This window comes from Podarcis raffonei, chromosome 14 (genome assembly GCF_027172205.1).
Source record: "Podarcis raffonei isolate rPodRaf1 chromosome 14, rPodRaf1.pri, whole genome shotgun sequence".
NCBI classification, from domain to species: domain Eukaryota; kingdom Metazoa; phylum Chordata; class Lepidosauria; order Squamata; family Lacertidae; genus Podarcis; species Podarcis raffonei.
In genome coordinates, this window is record NC_070615.1 from 38820400 (window position 1) to 38842346 (window position 21947).

At 43.2% G+C, this 21947-nt stretch overlaps 1 protein-coding gene across 1 annotated transcript; it reads right to left on the minus strand.

Moving 5' to 3' along the window:
* Positions 1 to 9671: 9671 nt before the first annotated feature.
* Positions 9672 to 21707, minus strand: LOC128401424 (microsomal triglyceride transfer protein large subunit-like). Its single transcript, XM_053364452.1, has 8 exons — positions 21513 to 21707; positions 16252 to 16302; positions 15278 to 15438; positions 14439 to 14509; positions 13859 to 14024; positions 12151 to 12288; positions 10969 to 11161; positions 9672 to 10125 (listed from the first exon to the last, which is right to left on the minus strand). The coding sequence occupies exons 1-8, from the start codon at positions 21568 to 21570 to the stop codon at positions 9842 to 9844; spliced, it is 1122 nt and encodes a 373-aa protein (XP_053220427.1). The 5' UTR covers positions 21571 to 21707; the 3' UTR covers positions 9672 to 9841.
* Positions 21708 to 21947: the final 240 nt, after the last annotated feature.

Here is a 21947-nt window from a genome sequence, read left to right on the forward strand (position 1 = left end):
CAGACTAGAAGGAAAGGAGGACAGAAATCTGCTTCACATGTCTGATCAACTGAACTGGTTGTCTTCAGCTCTGAAACCATCACCAAAGCTTTCAGGATCTCTGCTGGAGACGGTGGCATGGATTTTCTTTGATATATATCTATATATCTATATATCTATATATCTATATATCTATATATCTATATATCTATATATCTATATCTATAAAATAATTATATTTGGTTTTACAAATTAAAGGCTACATTCAAAGTCTTAAGTAATAAAAAGGTAAGTAAACAAAGAATTATGGTGCTGGAGGAGACTCTTGAGAGTCGCATGGACTGCAAGAAGATCAGACCTATCCATTCTTAAGGAAATCAGCCCTGAGTGCTCACTGGAAGGACAGATCCTGAAGCTGAGGCTCCAATACTTTGGTCACCTCATGAGAAGAGCAGACTCCCTGGAAAAGACCCTGGTGTTGGGAAAGATGGAGGGCACAAGGAGAAGGGGATGACAGAGGAGGAGATGGTTGGACAGTGTTCTCAAAGCTACCAGCATGAGTTTGACCAAACTGCAGGAGGCAGTGGAAGACAGGAGTGCCTGGCGTGCTTTGGTCCATGGGGTCATGAAGAGTTGGACACGACTAAATGACTAAACAACAACAGCAACAACAAACAAACAAAGATTCACCCGAATCTCTGGACTTCCTCCCACCCTTTCGTGGGTTCCATCTCTAGTCCTTTTCCGCTGCATATTTAAAGTCACTCCCATTTTTTAAGTATCCCATATAAGACTCGTTCTTGTTACACTACAAGTGTTATTCAAATCCTGCAAAAGAGTTCAATTGTTTACAGTGGTTTCCAAGGTGAATTATGAATTCCCCCCCCATCTTGCATGGATTTTCATCTTGCCTGAGTTGGAGGGGCATAGCTTTTGATGGACTGAGATGTTGTTTGCTACTAGTATGCATCCAGTTATAGGAGGTTGTGGTGTGGTGTGCCTATTCTATATATTGGGATTGTTGGGATACTGCCAGGGAGACAAAGTCCATCTGAGCCCCCAAGGCGGCTGCCGGACGATCCATCGACCTTCCGTAGTCAGGCAATATCAGCAATCAGCGACACGAAGCCTCAAGCTTGTGCACACTCTATCAGCAGAATTCACACAGCAAAAGATGCACAGCAGGAGAGCATATTTACATTTTATTCAGCGTTGGTTAGAACAAAGAAACCATGACCGCCTGCTCCGGCTGCTCAGGCAAACAGCAGAAAACGAAAGGAACAGACAACATAAACATCCTGTGAGACAGGAAATACGCAGGCTGTGACACAAACATCCTACTCCCTTTTAAGGTGGAACGGAAATATCCTAACAGGGATATATATTTCTATGGTCCACCTAATCTCGTGGTTGTAATTTGTTGTAATTTTTAACATATTTTAAATTGTTGTGGCTCACCTTAGAACCTTGGGATGAAGGGCAGGCTATTAAATTAACAACAACAACAACAACAACAACAACAACAACAAAATAAATAAATAAATAATAGAATTGTTGTGTTGGAAGGGACCCCAAGGGTCATCAAGTCTAATCCCCTGCAAAGCAGGAATGTATATAGTGAATGGTAGGTGTTTTGTATGATTAAAAGATGGTAGAATGTATTAATGCTTATACTTTTAAATGTATTGTAAGCCACATGCCTTTGTATAATAAGCAACTAAGCAGACAGTCAAATAACTACCATCTGGAGCACAAATGAAAGGCAGAAAAAGCTAAGAAGCAAGCAAAGCAAGAGGGATTCTTCCTGAAATACTTTTGTACATGGAAAGCAACTGAAGAACAAAAATATGGCCTTCCAGACATGCAACCAACATAACCACAGAAACCCCAACAAGCTGACTGCAAAAAACTGGTCTCTTTTCTCAGTCCTAATGCTTTGGGGGATTTTAAAGGTAGCACCTTACAGTAGATGCGTCTAATCATTCTATTTTACTAATAAAAAATAATTGGGGTGAGTGGGTGGGAAACCTACTTACTACCCTAAATATTTATTTTTCCTCTTCCTCGGTCTGTGGAACTTCTGTAATTCCAGCCAAAGTCTAAACACTGCAATCCACCCAGCTACTCCCCGGAGGGAAGCAGCCATCTAAAAGACTTGCATTTGACATTGGGAAGGCCGTGGGATGAAAGAAAGGACTAATTGAAGAGGTGCTTCTGGCTTGCTTCCTGATAAAAAGGATATTGGTTGATATTCAACAGAAGCACTTATTCCCTTCAAAGATCGCTATTTATTGACTGCCAGATGCCAGTGCTTCTAAGTGACGCAGCGGAGGCAGTGTTGGAAATGAGACCAGAAAAATGAATCTAGAACTGCACATGTATGTGTGTGTGTGTGTATATGTGTGTGTGTGTGTGTGTGTGTGTGTATATGTGTATGTGTGTATATATATATATATATATATATATATATGGAATTCTGTTCAAGTGTAACTTCCTCCCACCCACCCCTGATGTCCTGGCAAGGATGTTAGCAAACTGCAGTCAAATTGCTTGCTCTCAATTCCTTTGAATTCTGTCTTCAGTGGGAATGGGCAAATCTGTCAAGCTTTGGTTTCTCTGTTTCTTATTTTTAATTCGCATTTCCACATCCACTTGCATAGAGGGGATGTGTGTGTTTTCATGAAAATTCACCAGCATTTTAAGGCAAATTTCTCTCAACATGTACATTTTTAATGCATTCTTCCAAAACAACAACAATTATGTTTATTAAATTTGTATACTGCTCTTCATCTGAAGATCTCAGGGCCAAAAAATTCAAAATGAGAACACAAATTACAAAATGAAGCAAAATAAAAAACAAATTGATAACCCCTCTCCCACAAAGATGTTTAAAAAGCCATTAATATTATTTATAATTACAACTGCAAGATGTAAGAGAATCCTTGGTGGAAGTGCAAAATAAAAGGAGATAAAAGATAAAAGGAGAAAAGTATCTCATTGTGGAGGAGAAGCAAATAGATGACATGTGACTTCATCAAAGATTCTCCTGATAAAGTGATTAAAACGTCAGGAAGCTGGTGAAATTTCTTCATTTTGGAGGAAATTTACCAAACTGTTTGCAAGACTCTGCGCAAGCAAAGGAGCGTGATAAGAAGACTTTCAACCCTCCAAGTCACAGCTTGTTGCTGTTATTAAAATACTTCGCTTGTAATAGTGCATTTGTAGGATAATAATGCATTTTTGTAAGTTGTTTTCACTAACATATGCATTGCCCCCCAGGATATGCACTTTTGTACAGATTACCTGGCTGCAGAATTGCATTGCAGAAATTTGGAGAAGTCTGAATTTTGAATGATGGCTGTGTTTCTGTTTGTTTACTGTTTTGCGAAGGAAATACAGTGGTACCTCAGGTTAAGTACTTAATTCGTTCCGGAGGTCCGTTCTTAACCTGAAACTGTTCTTAACCTGAAGCACCATTTTAGCTAATGGGGCCTCCTGCTGCTGCTGCGCTGCTGGAGCACGATTTCTGTTCTCATCCTGAAGCAAAGTTCTTAACCCGAGGTAATATTTCTGGGTTAGCAGAGTCTGTAACCTGAAGCGTATGTAACCTGAAGCATATGTAACCCGAGGTACCACTGTAGTCTCACCTTTAAATGCATACTGAATCAAATTTCTTCCCCATTCCTAATCTTCAGGCAAGATCCCTAATCTTCAGGCAATTCTCTTTGATTTCATAGAACCACACCTATGAAAGTACAAGTGATCAATGAACCAGTTGTACCAGTTATCTTCAGTTGCTTTTAAGGGTGGAGCCTTAAGGAGACTGGAACCAGTGTTATTCAAAACTGGAAGCATAAGTCCAGGAGTTTTTGGCAACACTGCATTTCCCCTTGTTTCTTGAAGGATTTCTCAGGCCCTGCTTGGGGTGAAAGCCCAGATGCGTGTTTGGTTGGAAACTCTCCCATTCCAAGCTGGGATCCCCAAGGGTGTTCTAATTGGGTATGGCAATAATCTAGGTGGGCTGGTCCATGAGTCAGCACCATGGATAGTGGTGCACCATTGGGTGCATTCAAATTAATCAGAAGTGGGATAGATTCACATTAAAGGTGGAGGGGGTTTGTTGGATGGCTGTGGGTATTATTTCACTTAAAATTGTGGTAAGGCAGCCTTGTTGTATTTGGGGGCCCACCAACTTGTTCTACTGAATGGGGCCCTTGACATATACCCCCCAGTTCCTACCCTGATGGGACCACTCTGTAGGCTTGTGCTGTCGGAGTAGCGAAAAACAGGAAAGTGTTTTAAAAGTCTTCCTGAAGTGATTAAGGCAGCAGAAGGTCTTCCTTTACTACCTTACACAAAGAGTCGGCTTCTTTTATTCATTCATTTATTTATTTTAAAATGTGGGAGGGGGGCACGTGGAAAACTCTTGGCAGACCTCATCCAGAGCTGGCTGCAGATCATACCTGCAATTTTGTTGTTCTTGGAAACCACTCCTGAACGCTCCTTTTCCACAAACACTGAGGCGTTTTGTAAGCGAGCAGGGTGTTTACTGAAGAGGCCTGACTTTGGTCGGAACACACTTAATACCCCTGGGATCGTACAGCATTTTGCAAAGCTTGAGGGTCAGGAACCCAGCGCTTTCCCACTTTTGAACTTGAGCTGATCAAATCAGGCCAATTGGTTCAGAAATTTTTGACTCAGTGAAAAAGGAAAAGAGATGCTTCTGTTGAAATATGGTAGGGCTGCCATACGTCCTGATTATTCAGGACATGTCCTAGAATTCACCTCCCAAAATTGCATCCTGGATTTTTTTTTTGGAAATCTGGCAAACGTCCTGGAAAATTTACTAGGGGCTAAATCGTGCCCAAAATGCTTTAAAAAAGTTCCAGAGCTCAAAAATTCTTGTAGCTTTTACTTTAAAAAGCTGAACAACTTGGGGGTTTGTCTAAATAAAGCTCAATAACTTTGGGGTTTTCCTTTACAAAGCTCAACAATTTTGGTGGTTTCCTTTAAAAAACTCAACAATTTTGGGGTTTCCTGGTTTTTACTTTTTCAAATATGGCAACCTAAATATGGCTCGGCTCACTTTTATTATCTATTGGTGGGAACAAAGAACAGGAAAATACGAAACCATGCTTTTTGTTCAGAGTGCTTTGAAGCCAGATTGAATTTATTTAACCGTAAACAATCCTAAAAGAGACCAAAGCAATATATTGGTTTTGAATTATTTGTCTATTGCACAAGAGAGACTATTTTGTTGAAGATGTTTACTGCATGATACAAAAGAGATTGACTGCTTGTTGTTGTTTAGCAATTTGTGTTCTGATACTGATGTGGATTTTTGTGTTTATACAATTTTTATTTGTATATATGTTTTGTAAAAAGAAAAAATGCAAAAAAAGAAAATATGCCCTTTATCAATTGAGCTGCACCAGGACTGGCTCTGCATCCCAGATGTTTGTCAGTATTGAAAAGAGTCTGCATGGAAAAAGTTGTCTCCAGTGCTGGTTTTTAACCCTAGTCTGACTAGTTCATATTGCAGTATTTGTTTCCCCTTCTTATACTCTCTCAGGATTGTAAGATACAAGGGGTTGTATCTGAAATTAGTATTATTACAGGTAAACAAGTCGCTTTGGACCCTACCCATTTTTGATGGTGCTACTGCAGCTTTTATTAGTCAACAAGTAATTTTACGTCTGCTGATCACGACCTATTTTGTGATCTCTCAAGTATAGAGTAATAATAATTGCTACTCTTTGGATGTACAGTGGAACCTCAGGTTACATATGCTCCAGGTTACATACGCTTCAGGTTACAGACTCTGCTAACCCAGAAATAGTGCTTCAGATTAAGAACTTTGCTTCAGGATGAGAACAGAAATCGTGTTCCAGCGGCGCGGCGGCAGTGGGAGGCCCCATTAGCTAAAGTGGTGCTTCAGGTTAAGAACAGTTTCAGGTTAAGAACGGACCTCCGGAACAAATTAAGTACTTAACCCGAGGTACCACTGTATGGTTTTGAAAAGTCATGCTTATTGCCATCTGTGAAAAACTGGCCCATGTGCTTTCAGGGACAACGTGGACCCTTCATACTTTGACTCTGTTTGGGAAGTTGTTTGTGATTTATAAAACCAAATAATCTCACGGTTGGCACATTCCTACTAAATACGATTTTATCTGGCAACATTTATGAAGACTTGATGTATTTTGTGTGAATATGAACCTTGGATTCCACTAGGGAATATATTTTGCATGATTTTTATTTTTTGCTAGCTCTTTTTCATCTTGCATTTTTATTCTCTTTGCCTTTATGACAGTTTTTGTTGTTGGGCTTTTTTTGTATTTGCAAATCTTGTTAAAAGAAAAATGGAAAAGGAGGAGGGATGCCATCTTATTTATTTCTATATGATGTTTATGAAATCCCCCAAAGGAATGCAAGGCGATATAGAACTAGGCATGTGGGGGAAAGCCAGTTCAGTTTGCATTTAAAGGAGAATCTGCCTAATACCTTCCCTCCTGAATTTGACTTCTGGGTCTTTTCCAGCCCTACCTGGGCATGCCAGGGATTTAACCTGGTAACATTTTTTGCCAAGCCTGCACTCTATTGAGGGATGGGCAAACGTGTCCATTTTTTATTCTCTCCATTTCTCAAGTCTTAAGTATCCATATCAGTTTATTGCTTTTAAAAGTCCTCATGTAAATTCAAAAGGACCTTAGTGTGCCAACTTCCCTAATATACACATTTTTGCAGAACAGTTTCCCCTAATAAAATGCAGTCATAAAAATGCTTACAAAATGGGTTTTCTCACCGACATGCAATATAATTATGCACACTCTCCCCTTGTGTATTTGGCAGACATTGCACAGATGGAGAATTGCAGTGCAAAATTCAGAGACTGTTCCAATGCCAAAGGATGGCTCAGTTTTGGTTTACGTATTGTTTCGGAAACTGCAGATCAGGTGGGTCGGCCTTTCAATGCAAACAGAATTGAATTTCTCCTGCATCATTTGCTCTGCTACTGAGCTACAGCTCTTAGTTGCTGATGTGTCCTTTTGTCTCCTTGAAGGAACAGACAGAATTACCTTTCCCTGTATCAACTGGGTGCCATTTAGATTTTGGAAGGCACCGTTGCTAGTCTTCATATGGTAATTTGTGCATGCCTTTAAAGAGAGGCAAATTATTCATAGCGTGCCTGTTTCGGTCCTGAACAGGCTATCTGCTGTTTTCAGTGCTAAGAGCATGTCCCCCCCCCCATATTATGGTGTCGGCTCCAACCCATCCACCCCCCCTTCCTTCATTCCTATCTCCTTCTCTCCAACCATCTTTTTAAAGAGCCCTGGTCCAGGAAGAGGCTGATGGGAAATGTCCACAGCACAGCCTGGGAAAACACATCCTTACCAGCCACGGATAGTCTTATTTGTCCCTTGCATTGTTTTGGCTTTGAATGGGGGCGAGATTATGCGCTACATTCAGGCGACAAAAAAACAAGGATAAATGCCGGGGGCAGGGCGGGGGAGAAGCCCCCCCAATTCTCATTCAGAGGAGAGGAGGGAAAGCATGCCACTCACCAGGGAGCCTTAGAGAGTTATTTCAAATGCCATTGTGTGAAGGGATTGGATTTAAATGCAGATTAAGCAATGGGGCGTTAAGGGGGCAGAAGTGTCCAGGCAGGGCGGGAAGTGGGAAGGAAGAAGCTGTCCAAAAGGGGAGAAAAGGGGTGTGTGTGTGGGGAAATTCTGTTTCAAAGATGGATGGTCTGATGGGTTGACAGTTCTCCAGAATGAAAGCCACTGTGCAGGCAGACAGTTTGGGTTTCCGTCCACTTTGTTGCTATTTGATTTATTTGGCTGGCCAGCTTTCTCTACAGGTGAATAAGGAAACTCATAGAATTGTTGGAAGGAACCCCAAAAGGGTCACCTAATCCAATCTGCTGAAATGCAGGAATCACTGAATAAGTGCGGCCCGTAAGAATGCGACCTGTTCAACCGTGTTGAAATAAAACTGCCATTAAAAACAACAACTCAATTCCGCGTCCTCGGTTACAAAACGAGCAGTGACCTTTGTTGTGTATTTTTTTAAAAAATAACATCTGTTTTTCCTTCATTTTGTTACATTAGTAGAGAAAACAGTTGCAAACCTCAAAAAAAGGAACAAGAAAAATGATGAAAATGAATAACACAGTAAAGGATAAGTAAACAATGCCGCGGCACATTTGGATGTGGCATTGTGTTAAATTTCTCAGGCTATGTACAGATAACACTGTCCAGATTGGTGCTTCTGTGCATGTGGTAGTTAATAGAGCAGGCATAGGCAAACGCAGCCCTCCATATGTTTTGAGACTACAATTCCTATCATCCCTGACCACTGGTCCTGTTAGCTAGGGATGGTGGGAGTTGTAGTCCCAAAACATCTGGAGGGCCAAGTTTGCCTATGCCTGTAATAGATTGAGGGCACCATTCACTCTATGCTACACCGTAGACCAGAGGTCGTCAAACTAAGGCCCGCAGGCTGGATACAGCCCACCGGGCTCGTTAATCCGGCCCAAAAACCTTGCGGACCCTGCCGCCCACTCGGTCAGTCCCTGAGCTAAACAGGCGCAGCGCAGAAGCCTCGCCGTGCAGAGACTGACTTCCGCGACGCGGCACAGTTTTTGATTGGCTGCAGGAAGCTACTGCAGCCAATCAGAAGCCACAGACGCCTCTGGGCGCTGCCCCTTCCTTCCCGCTAAGGTGGCCAAGTGGGAGGAAACGGCCAAGCAGGAAGGAAGCGGCAGTGGCATGGAGGCTGCCTCTGCCGCCCAGGCCAGCGGCTTGGGCTCTCTGCCCCCCGAGACAGAGGACGTCGACTCTGCCAAAGACAAGGCAGCATCGGCGGTTGTGGTGTTAGTGGCAGGGGGGGGCGCTTTTGGGAGGTGGTGGGTCCAGCCCCCCACAAGGTCTGAGGGACAGTGGACCGGCCCCCTCCTGAACAAGTTTGCTGACCCCTGCTGTAGACTGTATGAACCACCAAGGCAAATGTAGTTAGAGAAGCCTTCAGTGGCAAATGCTACCTTGGGTGTGTGTGTGTGTGTGTGTGTGTGTGTGTGAGAGAGAGAGAGAGAGAGAGAGAGAGAGAGAGAGAGAGAGTCTGGTTTGGACAGGTCTATAATGTATAATACACCTAAATTTGAGTAGTGAAGGCTGCTCAATCTAGACAAAGTCACATGGGCTCCCTAGAGACTAAATATCCTGTTATTCATGTAAGTTTACTAATTGTATAGGACATCTTGTCATTTTTATTTTATGTTCTTACGCTTCTGCTTGGTTACAACCTGTATTCTACATCTGCGCTCAGTGGGGTGTTGGGTTAGGGTAATTGTCGAGTGTGAGAAAGGGTGTGTTTGTGTATTTGGTTGCCTTATTAATAAATTTCAATAATACTCTCCAAAGCATTCAACTCCAGCATATGTAAAACAGCTTTGAGGAGTGCCTTTTATGATTAAGGTAGGAAATAAAATAAACACAAAAGAACTTAGACAAGACCTTCTGTTTTGTTACCAGTGACAATAGCTCTCAGAGGCTGGGCTAACAAATGAATGGTCATCGGATAACAGGCCAGGAGGGAATGTAACTCAGCACAAGTGACCCTGAATCTGTTTTTCTGATTGGAGCTATGGTCTCTAACAGTGACCTCTCAACCCAGGGACACACAGAGCATTGATGAAAAGTACATATTTATCTTGGGCCCCTTTGGAGCCAATACATCTCAGGGCTGATTCACATGACACACTCACCCCAAACACAAATACAATTTGTCTGCAGCTAGATTCTGGTTCATGAAAGCTAATGCCATAATACATGATGGCTTTAAAAGAGGCTTGTGCAAATTATTGGACAACAAGGCTATCAATCTTTTTTGGGGGGCAGGGGCAGAGGAAGAGCACAAGAATTCCATTTCTCCCATGCAAGTGCCACATTTTCAACACCAGCAATAACCAATAACTATGACAAAAAAATATATAATAACTTGCCTCGGAATCCGCTCTAGGATTCATACAAAGCTTCTGTAGAATTTTGGAGACCACTGCCACCTCATCCTCCTTTCCCGGCCATCGTGCTGTTTTTCCCCTTTCATATAACAGGCTGCTCTCGTAGATATCCTTGGTGTCTACTGCAGAAGTAAACCAGGCAATGGGGAACAATTGAAACACAGTCAACACTCTGAGGCCTTAGGAAAACCACCAGGAAGGCAACTGAGCTCTCAGCTTCAGTCCTCCCTCCCATTATGATTTGCAATATATTACATCATCATACACATATTTTTTTCTGTTAGCATTTGGGAATATTGACAATTTACCATCCCTTTAATGCAAATTTCTGCTCATCTGAAATACAAAACTGTGATTTCCCCCCCTTTAATGTATGCACTTCTACACATGTTTTATCCAAGGATATGCTTTTCTGTAGACATGACTTGGCTGGAGAACAGCAGCAGTGCAGAATTCAAAGGATGGCTGTGTTTTACTTTGCACATTGTTTACAGAAGCGCAAATTGAGTAGCTTCACTTTTAAATAGTATCAACTTTCTTCCCCATCCCAAATGACATTGTAGCCTAGTAAGTGGGGTAAAATGAGCCTTATACCCCAAGCAAGGGCAGTTCAAAAAGACTTTTTGTTAACTTGTCATTGCTTAGAGGCATTCACTAACCCAGGGTGGGTAAACATTTTCAACCCCAGAGCCACACTGTGTGTGTATGTGTCACATGCCAGTGATTGGTGCTGGCACAAAAGTGGACATGACACACACAGACACGCAGACACACAGACACACAGACACACAGACACACACAAACGTAAGAAGCTGTGATTTGCCTCCCTCTCTACCCAACCCAAGGTCATGATGGGAATGAAAATCACACCCTCTTTGCTCTTTAGATGATCAACCTGCAGAGAAGAGAGGTCACTTGGCTTAGGGATGGGGCAAATAAACATGGTAACAGGGTCAGGCACCAACCTCTTTCATGTGCGGTGATTTCAGCTTCCGTTCGGAACAGTTTCATTTCCATCCGAGTCTGGGTTTTCACTCCGCTGCCCTTCCTCCCAGGAGATGTAGTGAGATGAGACTCTATACATTGGGATTCTGCCAGGATTCCCTCCTCAAACTTCTGAACACACTCAAGTTTGGAGGATATGAGCTGCTGATCAGGCTAAAACATAGGGATAGAGAGATGATCAAATGTCCACTTAGGTCACATTCACACCATACATTTATAGCCACTATGATGCCACTTTAAACAGTCATGGCTTCCCCCAAAGAATTCTGGGAAAGTCATTTGTTAAGGGTGTGGAGACTTGTCAGGAGACCCCCCCTTTTCTCTTCACATAGCTACAGTTCCCAAGGTTTTCCCTGTGAAAAGGGTTTGATTGCTGAATCACTCTATGAATTTTAGCTCTCTAAGGGGAACAGGGGCCAACTAATACTCTCAGCACCCTTAACAAACTACACCTCTCAGGATTCTTTGTGTGTGTGTGTGTGTGTGTGTGTGTGTGTGTGTGTGTGTGTGTGTGAAAACCATGACTGTTTAAAGTGGTATGACAGTGCTTTAAATGCGTACTACACATCAGGCCAAACAAGCTGTGTACTCCTCCAAATGTTGTGACGCCATTTCAGTTTGAAAATGTACATTCTACAGGAAAAGTGTGCACAAAAATACATATTTGGAGGGAAACGCATTTCAGGAAAAAAGCGCATACCATTTAAATTGCATTTTAGCTTGTATTTTAAATTCCCCCCCTATGTTTTTACTGTAATTTTACTGTTGTTAGCTGCCCTGAGCCCGGCTCTGGCTGGGGAGAGCAGGGTGTAAATAAAATTTATTATTATTATTATTATTATTATTATTATTATTATTATTTTATTAAATGTAGATTTTTCATGTGGTTTTACAGAATTATAGAAAACAGGCTGGGACAGGCTTACGATCGGACATTATGTGAAACTCGCACAGAAATAAAAGAGCCTGATCTATTCCTACCTTGATATGAACCATTCCCCATGTGTCTACAGGCTCAACACAGTGAATTGCCTCTTGATAAATAGTTGCTCGTGTTTTTAACACATATAAGTCCTTGAGTAACAACATAGCTAGCTTCTTGAAAGAAATAGTGGAAGAACAAGAGGTTCAACAGTACTTACTGGTGCACTGGGCAAAGCAATGGACCTCAGAGAAGTAAATCCAGAAAACCGGTGAGAACACAGGTTTAAATCTTTCGTCTTCAAAAGGAGAGGCCCTTTCTGCTGGTATCTGGTTGGGCATTTCCCCAGGACATCCACCTAATCAACAATCACAAGACAACAAAAGGGAATTATTTTATTGGGCTCCAAAGTGCATGATAATTCGAACCTACAACCCAACAGAAGGTGCATTGGGTGGGGGAGAGAGATAGGGCTGCAGTGTCTTAGCCCTTGGAACTCTCCCTCCCACATACATTGGCCTTGCTTTTCCACAAAACCCCCCACAACATTTGCCTGACTAGGATGTGCTTGTCCGGACAGACTGCATGGGTAGGCAAACTAAGGCCCGGGGGCCGGATCCGGCCCAATTGCCTTCTAAATCCGGCCCACAGACGGTCCAGGAATCAGTGTGTTTTTACATGAGTAGAATGTGTCCTTTTATTTAAAATGCATCTCTGGGTTATTTGTGGGGCATAGGAATTCGTTCATCTCCCCCCCCCATATAGTCCGGCTCCCCACAAGGTCTGAGGGACAGTGGACTGGCCCTCTGCTGAAAAAGTTTGCTGGCCCCTGGGACAGAGGATAGGGAGTCGTGTGTGAGTGTTTGTAGAACCCAACTCATTGTATAATGGTAAAATTTATATTTGTTGCTTCACCCACTTCTGAGCGAAAGAGCATCTCCATTTCATGGCCAATCTCAGTCTGACTGTGAATGAAACAAGAGGAAATTGCATAGTAATAGTGCTGTGTGAGACAGTGTGTGTGTGTGTGTGTGTGTGTGTGTTGTGTGTGTGTATACTGCCCTTCATCCAAAGATTACAGGGCACTTCACAGTATAAAATCACTTGGAAACAATTGCTTCCCATTGGCCTTTGAGACTGGTGGACATGTGTCATGGTGGTGACCCAATATATGTGGTGCCCAGTAATTATTTCTGGCTTGGTTGAACAATAAATGAACAATTAAGTCTGTTCCATAACTATCTATTATTTCTTAATGCTACGAATGACTGGTAATTTGTACTTTCATGGGATGAATTTACCATATATCATTGTATAGGCTAATTCACAGAATTAGAACTGTATCAAACAACAGACGTCCCCCCTGTGTTGTGTTATGTGGATGCCGTGTTAGGTGTTGCTCTGTTAATGTATGTGGATGTGAGTGTGGTGCTATGTGATGTTACGTAGTTCTAAAAGGGGCAAGAATGAGACTAAGGGGGGAGGAGGGCAAGTTGACAGCAAGAGCCCCCCTCCCACTGGGCGGGTTGCAAGTGAGAAGGCAAACAGTTGAGGGCTGGCAGAAGGCAGACTGGGGTTGGTGGAGCAGTGCACATTTTCCTAATGAACTAGTCTCCACTGTACAAAATTCACCAATATTTCAGACCAAGAGTATACAGTGGTACCTCGGGTTAAAAACTTAATTCGTTCCAGAAGTCCGTTCTTAACCTGAAACTGTTCTTAACCTGAGGTACCACTTTAGCAAATGGGGCCTACCGCTGCCACCACGTGATTTCTGTTCTTATCCTGAAGCAAAGTTCTTAACCCGAGGTACTATTTCTGGGTGAGCGGAGTCTGTAACCTGAAGCATCTGTAACCTGAAGCGTCTGTAATCCGAGGTACCACTGTATACTGGACCAAGGCAGCTTCGAATGTTCAGAACTGCTCACCTCTTCCACGCTGCCATTGGTCGTTGCCACCAAGGATGTCTGAAGAGCACTGAGGATGCCGCGCTTGATGTTGAGTGCCCAGATTGGCTCACTCCTTTGGGGGAAAATCTTCAGAATCTTTCCATTATGGTAGCAAAACCAAAGGGGATGCTGCTCCAGCGCTTCCCTGTAAAATAGAGAAGGGGAAGGTTTCTTGGTCCCCCCCCCTCTGGTGAAGTGATGTAAACTAACCACTTGCTTACAAATGATGTACATGAGAAGTCAATGGGCCAGTAAATATTCACATCTCCCACTCATTCAGATACTCTAGCTTGGTAGAAAACCAGCCCTCCCTAGGATACTGTATTGGGTTGATTCAGGATATTTGTAAATACCTTTTGTGCCAGACGCATCTCTGTGGCGAGGGAGTTCCACAACTTAGGAGCTGCCACAAATAATACCTTCTCATGGGGTCAACCACCCAAACTACTGATCTTAACACCTGTGGGGGTGGGTGCAGTCTTTCCAGTATAGGCCATGTTGCTCCCAAGTTATTTTGCTCCCACAGCGAGGACTCGTTTTTGACAAAGTCTTGTTTTACCTTAAACTTCCATTTTCTTTGTGCAGCCTGTCTTTGGATCCAGATGTCTTCTTGATCTGGACATCCTGCAACTGGGAACGGCAACGATACTTGTTAAAAGGTTCTTTTCATCGTATGACTAACTACAAGGGAGAAGGGTTGTGTGTGTGTGGGTGGGGGGAAACGTTGGGATTTTGCAGACTGGTTGAACCTCTGGTGCTGGAGACCAGGAGAACTGGCCCAGTTGTGTTGCCCTTTCTCTGATGGAAGGGGGAATTTGGAGCTCTTCACAAGGAGAAATCAGGTAAGAGGGTGTTTCGATGGTTCAGAGAGATAAATAATGCATTGTGTGATGGGTGAATTGCTCTCAACTCTCCTTGAATTTTCCTTGTGACACTCCTTCACTTCATGGGAATGTTGGGATTGTAAAAACACAACCCTTCGAGGTGAGTGGGGCTGCTCCCATCTGTGGAGGTGGGGCCTGGTTCTAGGCTACTATCCTGCACCCTTCTGTTGCTGCCAACTCCTGAGCTGCCTCCTCCCTCAGCTGCCCACAACACTCCCTGGCCTCCATTGAGATTCTCTGCTCTCTTGGAGGTCAGGGGGAATAGCCAACATCATTGCTCCTTCTTCTGAAGTGACTGAAGACAAGGAACAAGGGAGAGAGCCTCCTTCCTCCAACCCCAGGTCCCACCAATCAGGACCCGCTCTGTTTCTTCTTCCTCTTCCTGTTGTACTGGAGCCTGGGGACCAAGCCTCATATTGACAGCACTGCAGGGCTCATGACAGGTTTTCAAACTTCCCAAATCTGAACTTCCACTCCTCTTTTGTGCCCCTGTTGGACTTGCCACCACACTCACTTTTAAGACTCTGTGACATCTTGCCAGCACTTCAACAACAGCGGTGCCTTCAAGGGAAATGCCACTCCTTTCTTCAGCCCTTCCTGGAAGGAATGTGTTGGTCGAAGTGGAGTATCTATAGCTGAATCTGGATCCAGTTGGGAGAGGCAGCACATTGATTTCTAGCGGGGAGAGTAAAGTTTTGAGACAACTTTGTTATCAACAGATGGGCACAAAGGTGTGCACAAAAATGTGCACATAACCCAAATGGTTATGTTGTTTTTTAATGACACAGGCAGAATTAAAAGGCTGGACTGGATCTGGACTGGAGCTGCAGCTTCTACCAAATGCAAGCAGGAGCTGCAGATCCATCCCAGCCTTTTTCTTCTGCCTGCATCTCTCTCACACACATAGCCCCACTAAACTTGGTGTGAATATTCCCAATGTGGCAGTGGTGGTCTTCATCAAAGGTTGCATGCCAGGCACCATTTGGATTAAAGATGGCAGACTGAAACATGACTTTGGCATGACTTCACGATCTGGGACATACATAATGGGTCCAAAATGATAAATTACACTATCCATTTTAAAAAACACACCCACACACAATATATTGGGAATTCTACAAATTCCCTGGTAGTGTCCCACTAGCTTTTAATGCTATTTTTACCAATATATAAATTTGTATGCAGTTTTTCCACAAGAAACACATTTTGTGCACATAATGTGTTTAGAGCACTGCATTGCAAAATTCAGAGGAATGTGAATGTTGAAGGACAATTGTGCTTCAGTTTGCATATTGTTTCCAAAAGGGAAAATTAGGGAGCTTCGTATTAAGATACAAACTAATTTTCTCTCCCCTCCCTACTCTGAGGTTCTTCTGTTTTTATATTATTTATCCAAGAGGCTAAAACTTGCTGGAGAATTCCCTGCCCCACCCCCATATAAACTGCCCCGCCACAGTTCAGTGCTAAGAATTTGCCTTGTCTACTCACCAGCACATTGAGAGACACAGGACTCTTCATGCTTTGAATTCTCCAGAGTTCCTATAATAACAAACCAAGAGGGATTGCAGAAAGGCATTTAGAGAAAACTCTCTGTAGGTTCAGTTGCTGATCCTGCAGCTGTTTATTTACCATAGACCTAAAAAAAAGAGCTGAAATGCAACGTAACATTTACAGGAATTCAGGTCGACACTGTCATCTTGGAGACCACCATGTTTATTTAGCAATAATATTAAATGGATTCTATCCATGAAGAAAATGGCCCTTTTTGTTCTAAAACCATTTCCTCTGCAGAATGTGCTTTCGGTTTAATCCGCACAAGGGTTATGTTTCTGACAATTTCAATCTGATTAATATTAACTGTGATCCAGTTCCCCTTTTCTCTGAAACCCGATGATCTTCAGAATACAAAAATCTGCTCAAAAAAATAAGAACGGGTCTTTTTGGCATCCCAGTCTTACAGTGGCCAACCAGATACCAGTGGGAAAAACACAGGCAGGATCTGAGCACAAGAGCACTCTCTGCCCTGTGGTTTCCAGCAACTGGTATTCAAAAGTGAGCTGCCTTTGATTGCGGAGGCAGAACATGTACATCATGGCTAGTAGCCACTGGTAACCTTCACCTCCATGAATTTGTCCAATTCTCTTTTAAAGAGAACTAGTGGCTGTCACTGTCCGTATAGTAAAAGCTATGGTTTTCCCTGTAGTGATGTATGGAAGTGAGAGCTGGACCATCAAGAAGGCTGATCGCCGAAGAATAGATGCTTTTGAATTATGGTGCTGGAGGAGACTCTTGAGAGTCCCGTGGACTGCAAGAAGATCAAACACATCCATTCTTAAGGAGATCAGCCCTGAGTGCTCACTGGAAGGACAGATCATGAAGCTGAGGCTCCAATACTTTGGCCACCTCATGAGAAGAGAAGACTCCCTGGAAAAGACCCTGATGTTGGGAAAGATGGAGGGCACAAGGAGAAGGGGATGACAGAGGACGAGATGGTTAGGCAGTGTTCTCGAAGCTACCAGCATGAGTCTGACCAAACTGCGGGAGGCAGTGGAAGACAGGAGTGCCTGGGGTGCTCTGGCCCATGGGGTCACAAAGAGTCAGACATGACTAAATGACTAAACAACACAAGTGGCTGTCACTGCCTCTTGTGGGAGTGAGTTCCACAGTTCACGTAGTGCATGAAGGAGTCTTTTATCTGTCCAGAATCCCCCAACAGCTTCACTGGATGTCCCTGAATTCTAACGTTCCGAGAGAAGGAGAAAACTTTTCTCTGTCCGCTTTCTCTATGCCATGCATAATCTTGTAAACTTCTATCATGTCACCTGCTACTTGCCTTTTCTTTAAACCAGAACACCCCCAAATGTTGCATCCTTTCCTTACAGAGGAGCTGCTCCACACCCTTGATCATTTTGGTTATTTTCTGAACCTTTTCTGAATCTAAAACATCCTTTTTGAGGCCCTGAAGGAAAAACATTCTCCCAAACAAAGGCATTAAACCAGCCCATGTGCTTTTAATCAAGCCATCTTTCTCCTAATGTTTCAGTTGGGATTCCCTTGGATATTAAACCCAGACGAAACTGCCTGCCATCTTCCTCTTGAAGCATCTCTACCCAACCTTCTCACACTATTGAAGCTTTTGTCTCCAACATCCTGCCACATACAGGAGTTACCAACCTTTTTGGACTGATAGGCACATTTGCAAACTGGAGAAACATAAGGCGTACAGCCTTTTACCCTGACTACAACAGAATGCTGTTTCCAAGCCTCACATTTTTTTTTAAGGGGGGATGCAGGAAGTGGAGATGAGAACCTGTGGGCACCAGGGACAGCCTTTGAGGGCGCAAGTGTTCACCATGTTGCTGCCCCTCTTGCACAAATCAGCCCTGCAACAAAATATTGTTAGGAAAACGTTCTTTAAGAAACAGATAAAAGTTCCTGGAAGCTTTAAAGAGGGTTCCAGAATTTTTCTTTAGTGTGTAGGAATGGCACTCTAGGCTCGATTGGTGTCAGCTGGAGGTGCAAATAAAGGGAGGAATGTCAGGTGTGCGTGCAGGAGCCAGGCCCTCTGACCAATAGGACTTTGCAGGACTGGGGCCTTCCTAAGTTTGTTCTGAAGAGGCAAGGCGTGGCCCCACAGGTGAGGCCGATTGGTAACTCACAGCACCTGGTGGCAAGAGCCGGGAAGGGTTATAAGGTCAGCATTTCCCTTCAGCTCTTTGCCACAGCAACACGCTTCCTGCCTTGGGCTTCTTGACTCCTGATCCTTGAACCTCGGCTTCTTGACTCCCTGCTTCTTGATTCTCAGACTCTTGGCTTCCTGACTCCTGGCTTCTGGACCCCGTTCCTGCTCCCACCCCACCATCTTGCCCCACGTCCTGATGCCCCCTGCCGGGACTTTGATCGCCGGTGAACAGGACCGTGACAAGGAAGTTGCAGGCTGCAATTTCCACACGATGAAAGCACACACACACACACACACACACACATGCTGTCAGCAGCACGCATGCTGACAACAAGGTTGGAAGTAAGACAATGTGTGCTGCTGATACTGTGAGTTTTGCTGTCTCAGGATTGTTAATCACTGGACTGAAAATATACCGTGCTGGAAAGATAAAGGAATGTAAATAGCTTGTTTACAATAGTAACAGAAATGCTTGTGCAACCAGTCAAGCAATAAAGCTCTTGAAGAAGAGGAGTTTGGATTTGATATCCTGCTTTATCACTACCCAAAGGATTCTCAAAGCGGCTAACATTCTCCTTTCCCTTCCTCCCCCACAACAAACACTCCGTGAGGTGAGTGGCGCTTGGAGACTTCAGAGAAGTGTGACTGGCCCAAGGTCACCCAGCAGATGCATGTGGAGGAGCGGAGACGCGAACCCGGTTCCCCAGATTACGAGTCTATCGCTCTTAACCACTACACCACACTGGCTCTTGACTGTGAATTTGAATATGACTCCTGTTCTTGTCCCCTGCCTCTGGGGAAAACTCTGCTACAAACAGTAAGAAGTGGTTTTACCAAGGTGCCACCACACAAGCAGAAAAACATAGCAGAAGAGTGTGGGCGGTAGCCTCTAATAAACATTGCTGTGAAAAGTGCTCCTGTTCAGAGTGCCAGCCAGCCACACCCCATTCTAGGATACCATTGCACCTCCATTTATATTTTCCCTACAGTCGTGTCAGTATTCCATGGCCACTGAGCATGCACTGGTTACATTTTTGCAAAGCAACCGCCCAGCTTAACATTGGGACAAAGAAGAAGAGACAGAGACCAGAAATAGAGGCTGCATGAGTATATGTAATTGATCCTTGGAAATGTCACAAAATGGGGGTCTGTTTTAATTTCAGAATTCAATTCTGAAGCAGGTAAACTAATAACATGTGTGGCACCCCAGAGCATGTGAAGGCATCTTGCCCTCTCTGCTGTAACTACAGTTGGAGGCTACACTTCTAGTGAAAGGCAGAAAGCCCAAATAATGCAATTCCCAGACAAATTTCACAGTAGCCCTGGCAAATTTCGCTTCTCTGCTGTCGTTTATCTTGACATGAGTTTATACTTTAAATTCGTCACATTTGCATTTTCCATTTATAAAGAATTAGCTTCCAGTATACAGAACCCAAAAAAACTTAACTCTTGCAGAACAGATTCAAGGGTTTAAGAGATGCAACAAAGTGAGACAGTTTGAAAGGAATTAAATAAAGACACTGCGTTGCCCTGCAGTCTTATACATGCCTGCGCAATAGGAAATCCCACTGAGTTCATTGGGACTTACCCGCAGGTAAATAGAAATGGGATTGCCACCTTAAAGTTAAAAGGAACAACACTTCAAAAGGGCTCAGCTGTAAATTACTGTTGTTACTGCAGTAAAATGTCTAAATGTTTCTGTTTGCAAATTCCCCCTGCTCTGCAAAAAGTGGGAAAAACACCTCTTAGTGACACAACTTTGGTGTGTGTGCGTGTGTGTTTAACTTCCATGCTAATCCTCCCCTCTGCCAAACATCTACCTCTTTTTGGAAACATTGAGATGCTATCATCTCAGTCTAGATAGCACCGCCCCACCCCTGTGCACTTTGTTTTATTATTCTAAAAAAAAACCTTACATCACGGCAAGTGACACATTTAGTAGCATATTGAGCTGAGCCCTGAGAGAACAAGCATGTATTTTAACATCCATTTAACTGAGGGTGAGCAAATCTATTTCCTATCATGTTTTTAGTTACAATTCCATTAATCTGCAAAATGCTTAGATTTTTTTAAAAAAACCTATTAAATTACTTATTTGAATGTACATTTTCTCTCTAAATACACACTAAAACACATGTTTCAATACATTTAAACACCTGAGAATGGAGTCACAAATGTCAGACAGACAAAACCTAATGCACACCCACCCATAGGAGTTCATATAAGAATGTGCAAAGATTAAGTTCCCCAAGCAGCCTTACCTACAGAAGAATAAGGCTGGGGTGGGTGGAAAACAAATCACTTGACTAAGCTGATCACCTCACATCTTCTGAATTGGCAGATATGATTTTAGCCAACGCCTGCTACGGATGACGGCTCTCCGTTTTTCCAATCTTAAAATCAGCTCTCTGAATTTCTGCAGCATTTTGTGTGTGTGTGTGTGTTTCAAAATTCTCATGAAAATTTTAGCGTGAAATTCTCCTCATAAATAGAAAAGATTGTAAGTTGATAGGGTACATGAGGGTCATCTAGTCCAGTCCCCTGCAATGCAGGAATCTTTTGCTCAACGTGGGGCTTGAACCCACAACGTCACTTAACAAACCCACCTTTGCAAAGCTATTTCGCCTTATAATTCCTTTTTGAATGTCATTTTCACTAATATATTCATTTAGATGCACACTCCACCCAAGTAACACATTTTTTTTTTTTTACTACACATTCCTAGGCTGAAGAACTGCATTGCAAAATTTGGAAAAGCGCAAATTTTGAAGGATGGCTGCGTTTCAGTTTTGAGTATTTGTTTTGGAACGTGTGAATTTGGTGGGTTCGCCTTTAAATGACAACTGAATTGAATTCCTCCTTCCCCACTTCTACCACCTGCCAACCTTCCCACCTATGACAAAACAAAGCACAGCCTGGACACAATCACATGCCAGGCAAATGAGATCATTTCTCTGAAGCCACATTTTTGCATTTGACAGAGAGAAAAGGAGGGGTGGGGGAGGAGGAGAGTGAGAGTCGTAGTTTCCAAAGAGATGAAATGGTTAATTTAGTTTCTTCTACTTACGCCTCGATATGCCGGCTGCAAAAATGGAAAGGAAAACGATTAGGTGCCGAAACTCCATGGCGTTGGAATCCTCCTCAGTGTTTGCAAAACCACATCAGACCTCCCTTTCAGAGGCAGCTCTGGAGGAGCGCAGCTGAAGGAAACTTTTTTCTTCACAAAAAGCAGGAGCTGACGATTTCGGATCTTCAAGCCAGGGGAGGGGTTGAGGAGGGTGGGATTTTTTTTTTTGTTCGCTTGCTTTGGGATAAGGGGACATCTGCCCAACCAAGCGAAGTTCTTTCATATTGCTTAGACAACATCTCCTCAATTTTATGTATATGTATATGTATATATGTATACACACACACACACACAGTGTTACCTCAGGTTACAGATGCTTCAGGTTACAGACGCTTCAGGTTACAGACTCCGCTAACCCAGAAATAGTACCTCGGG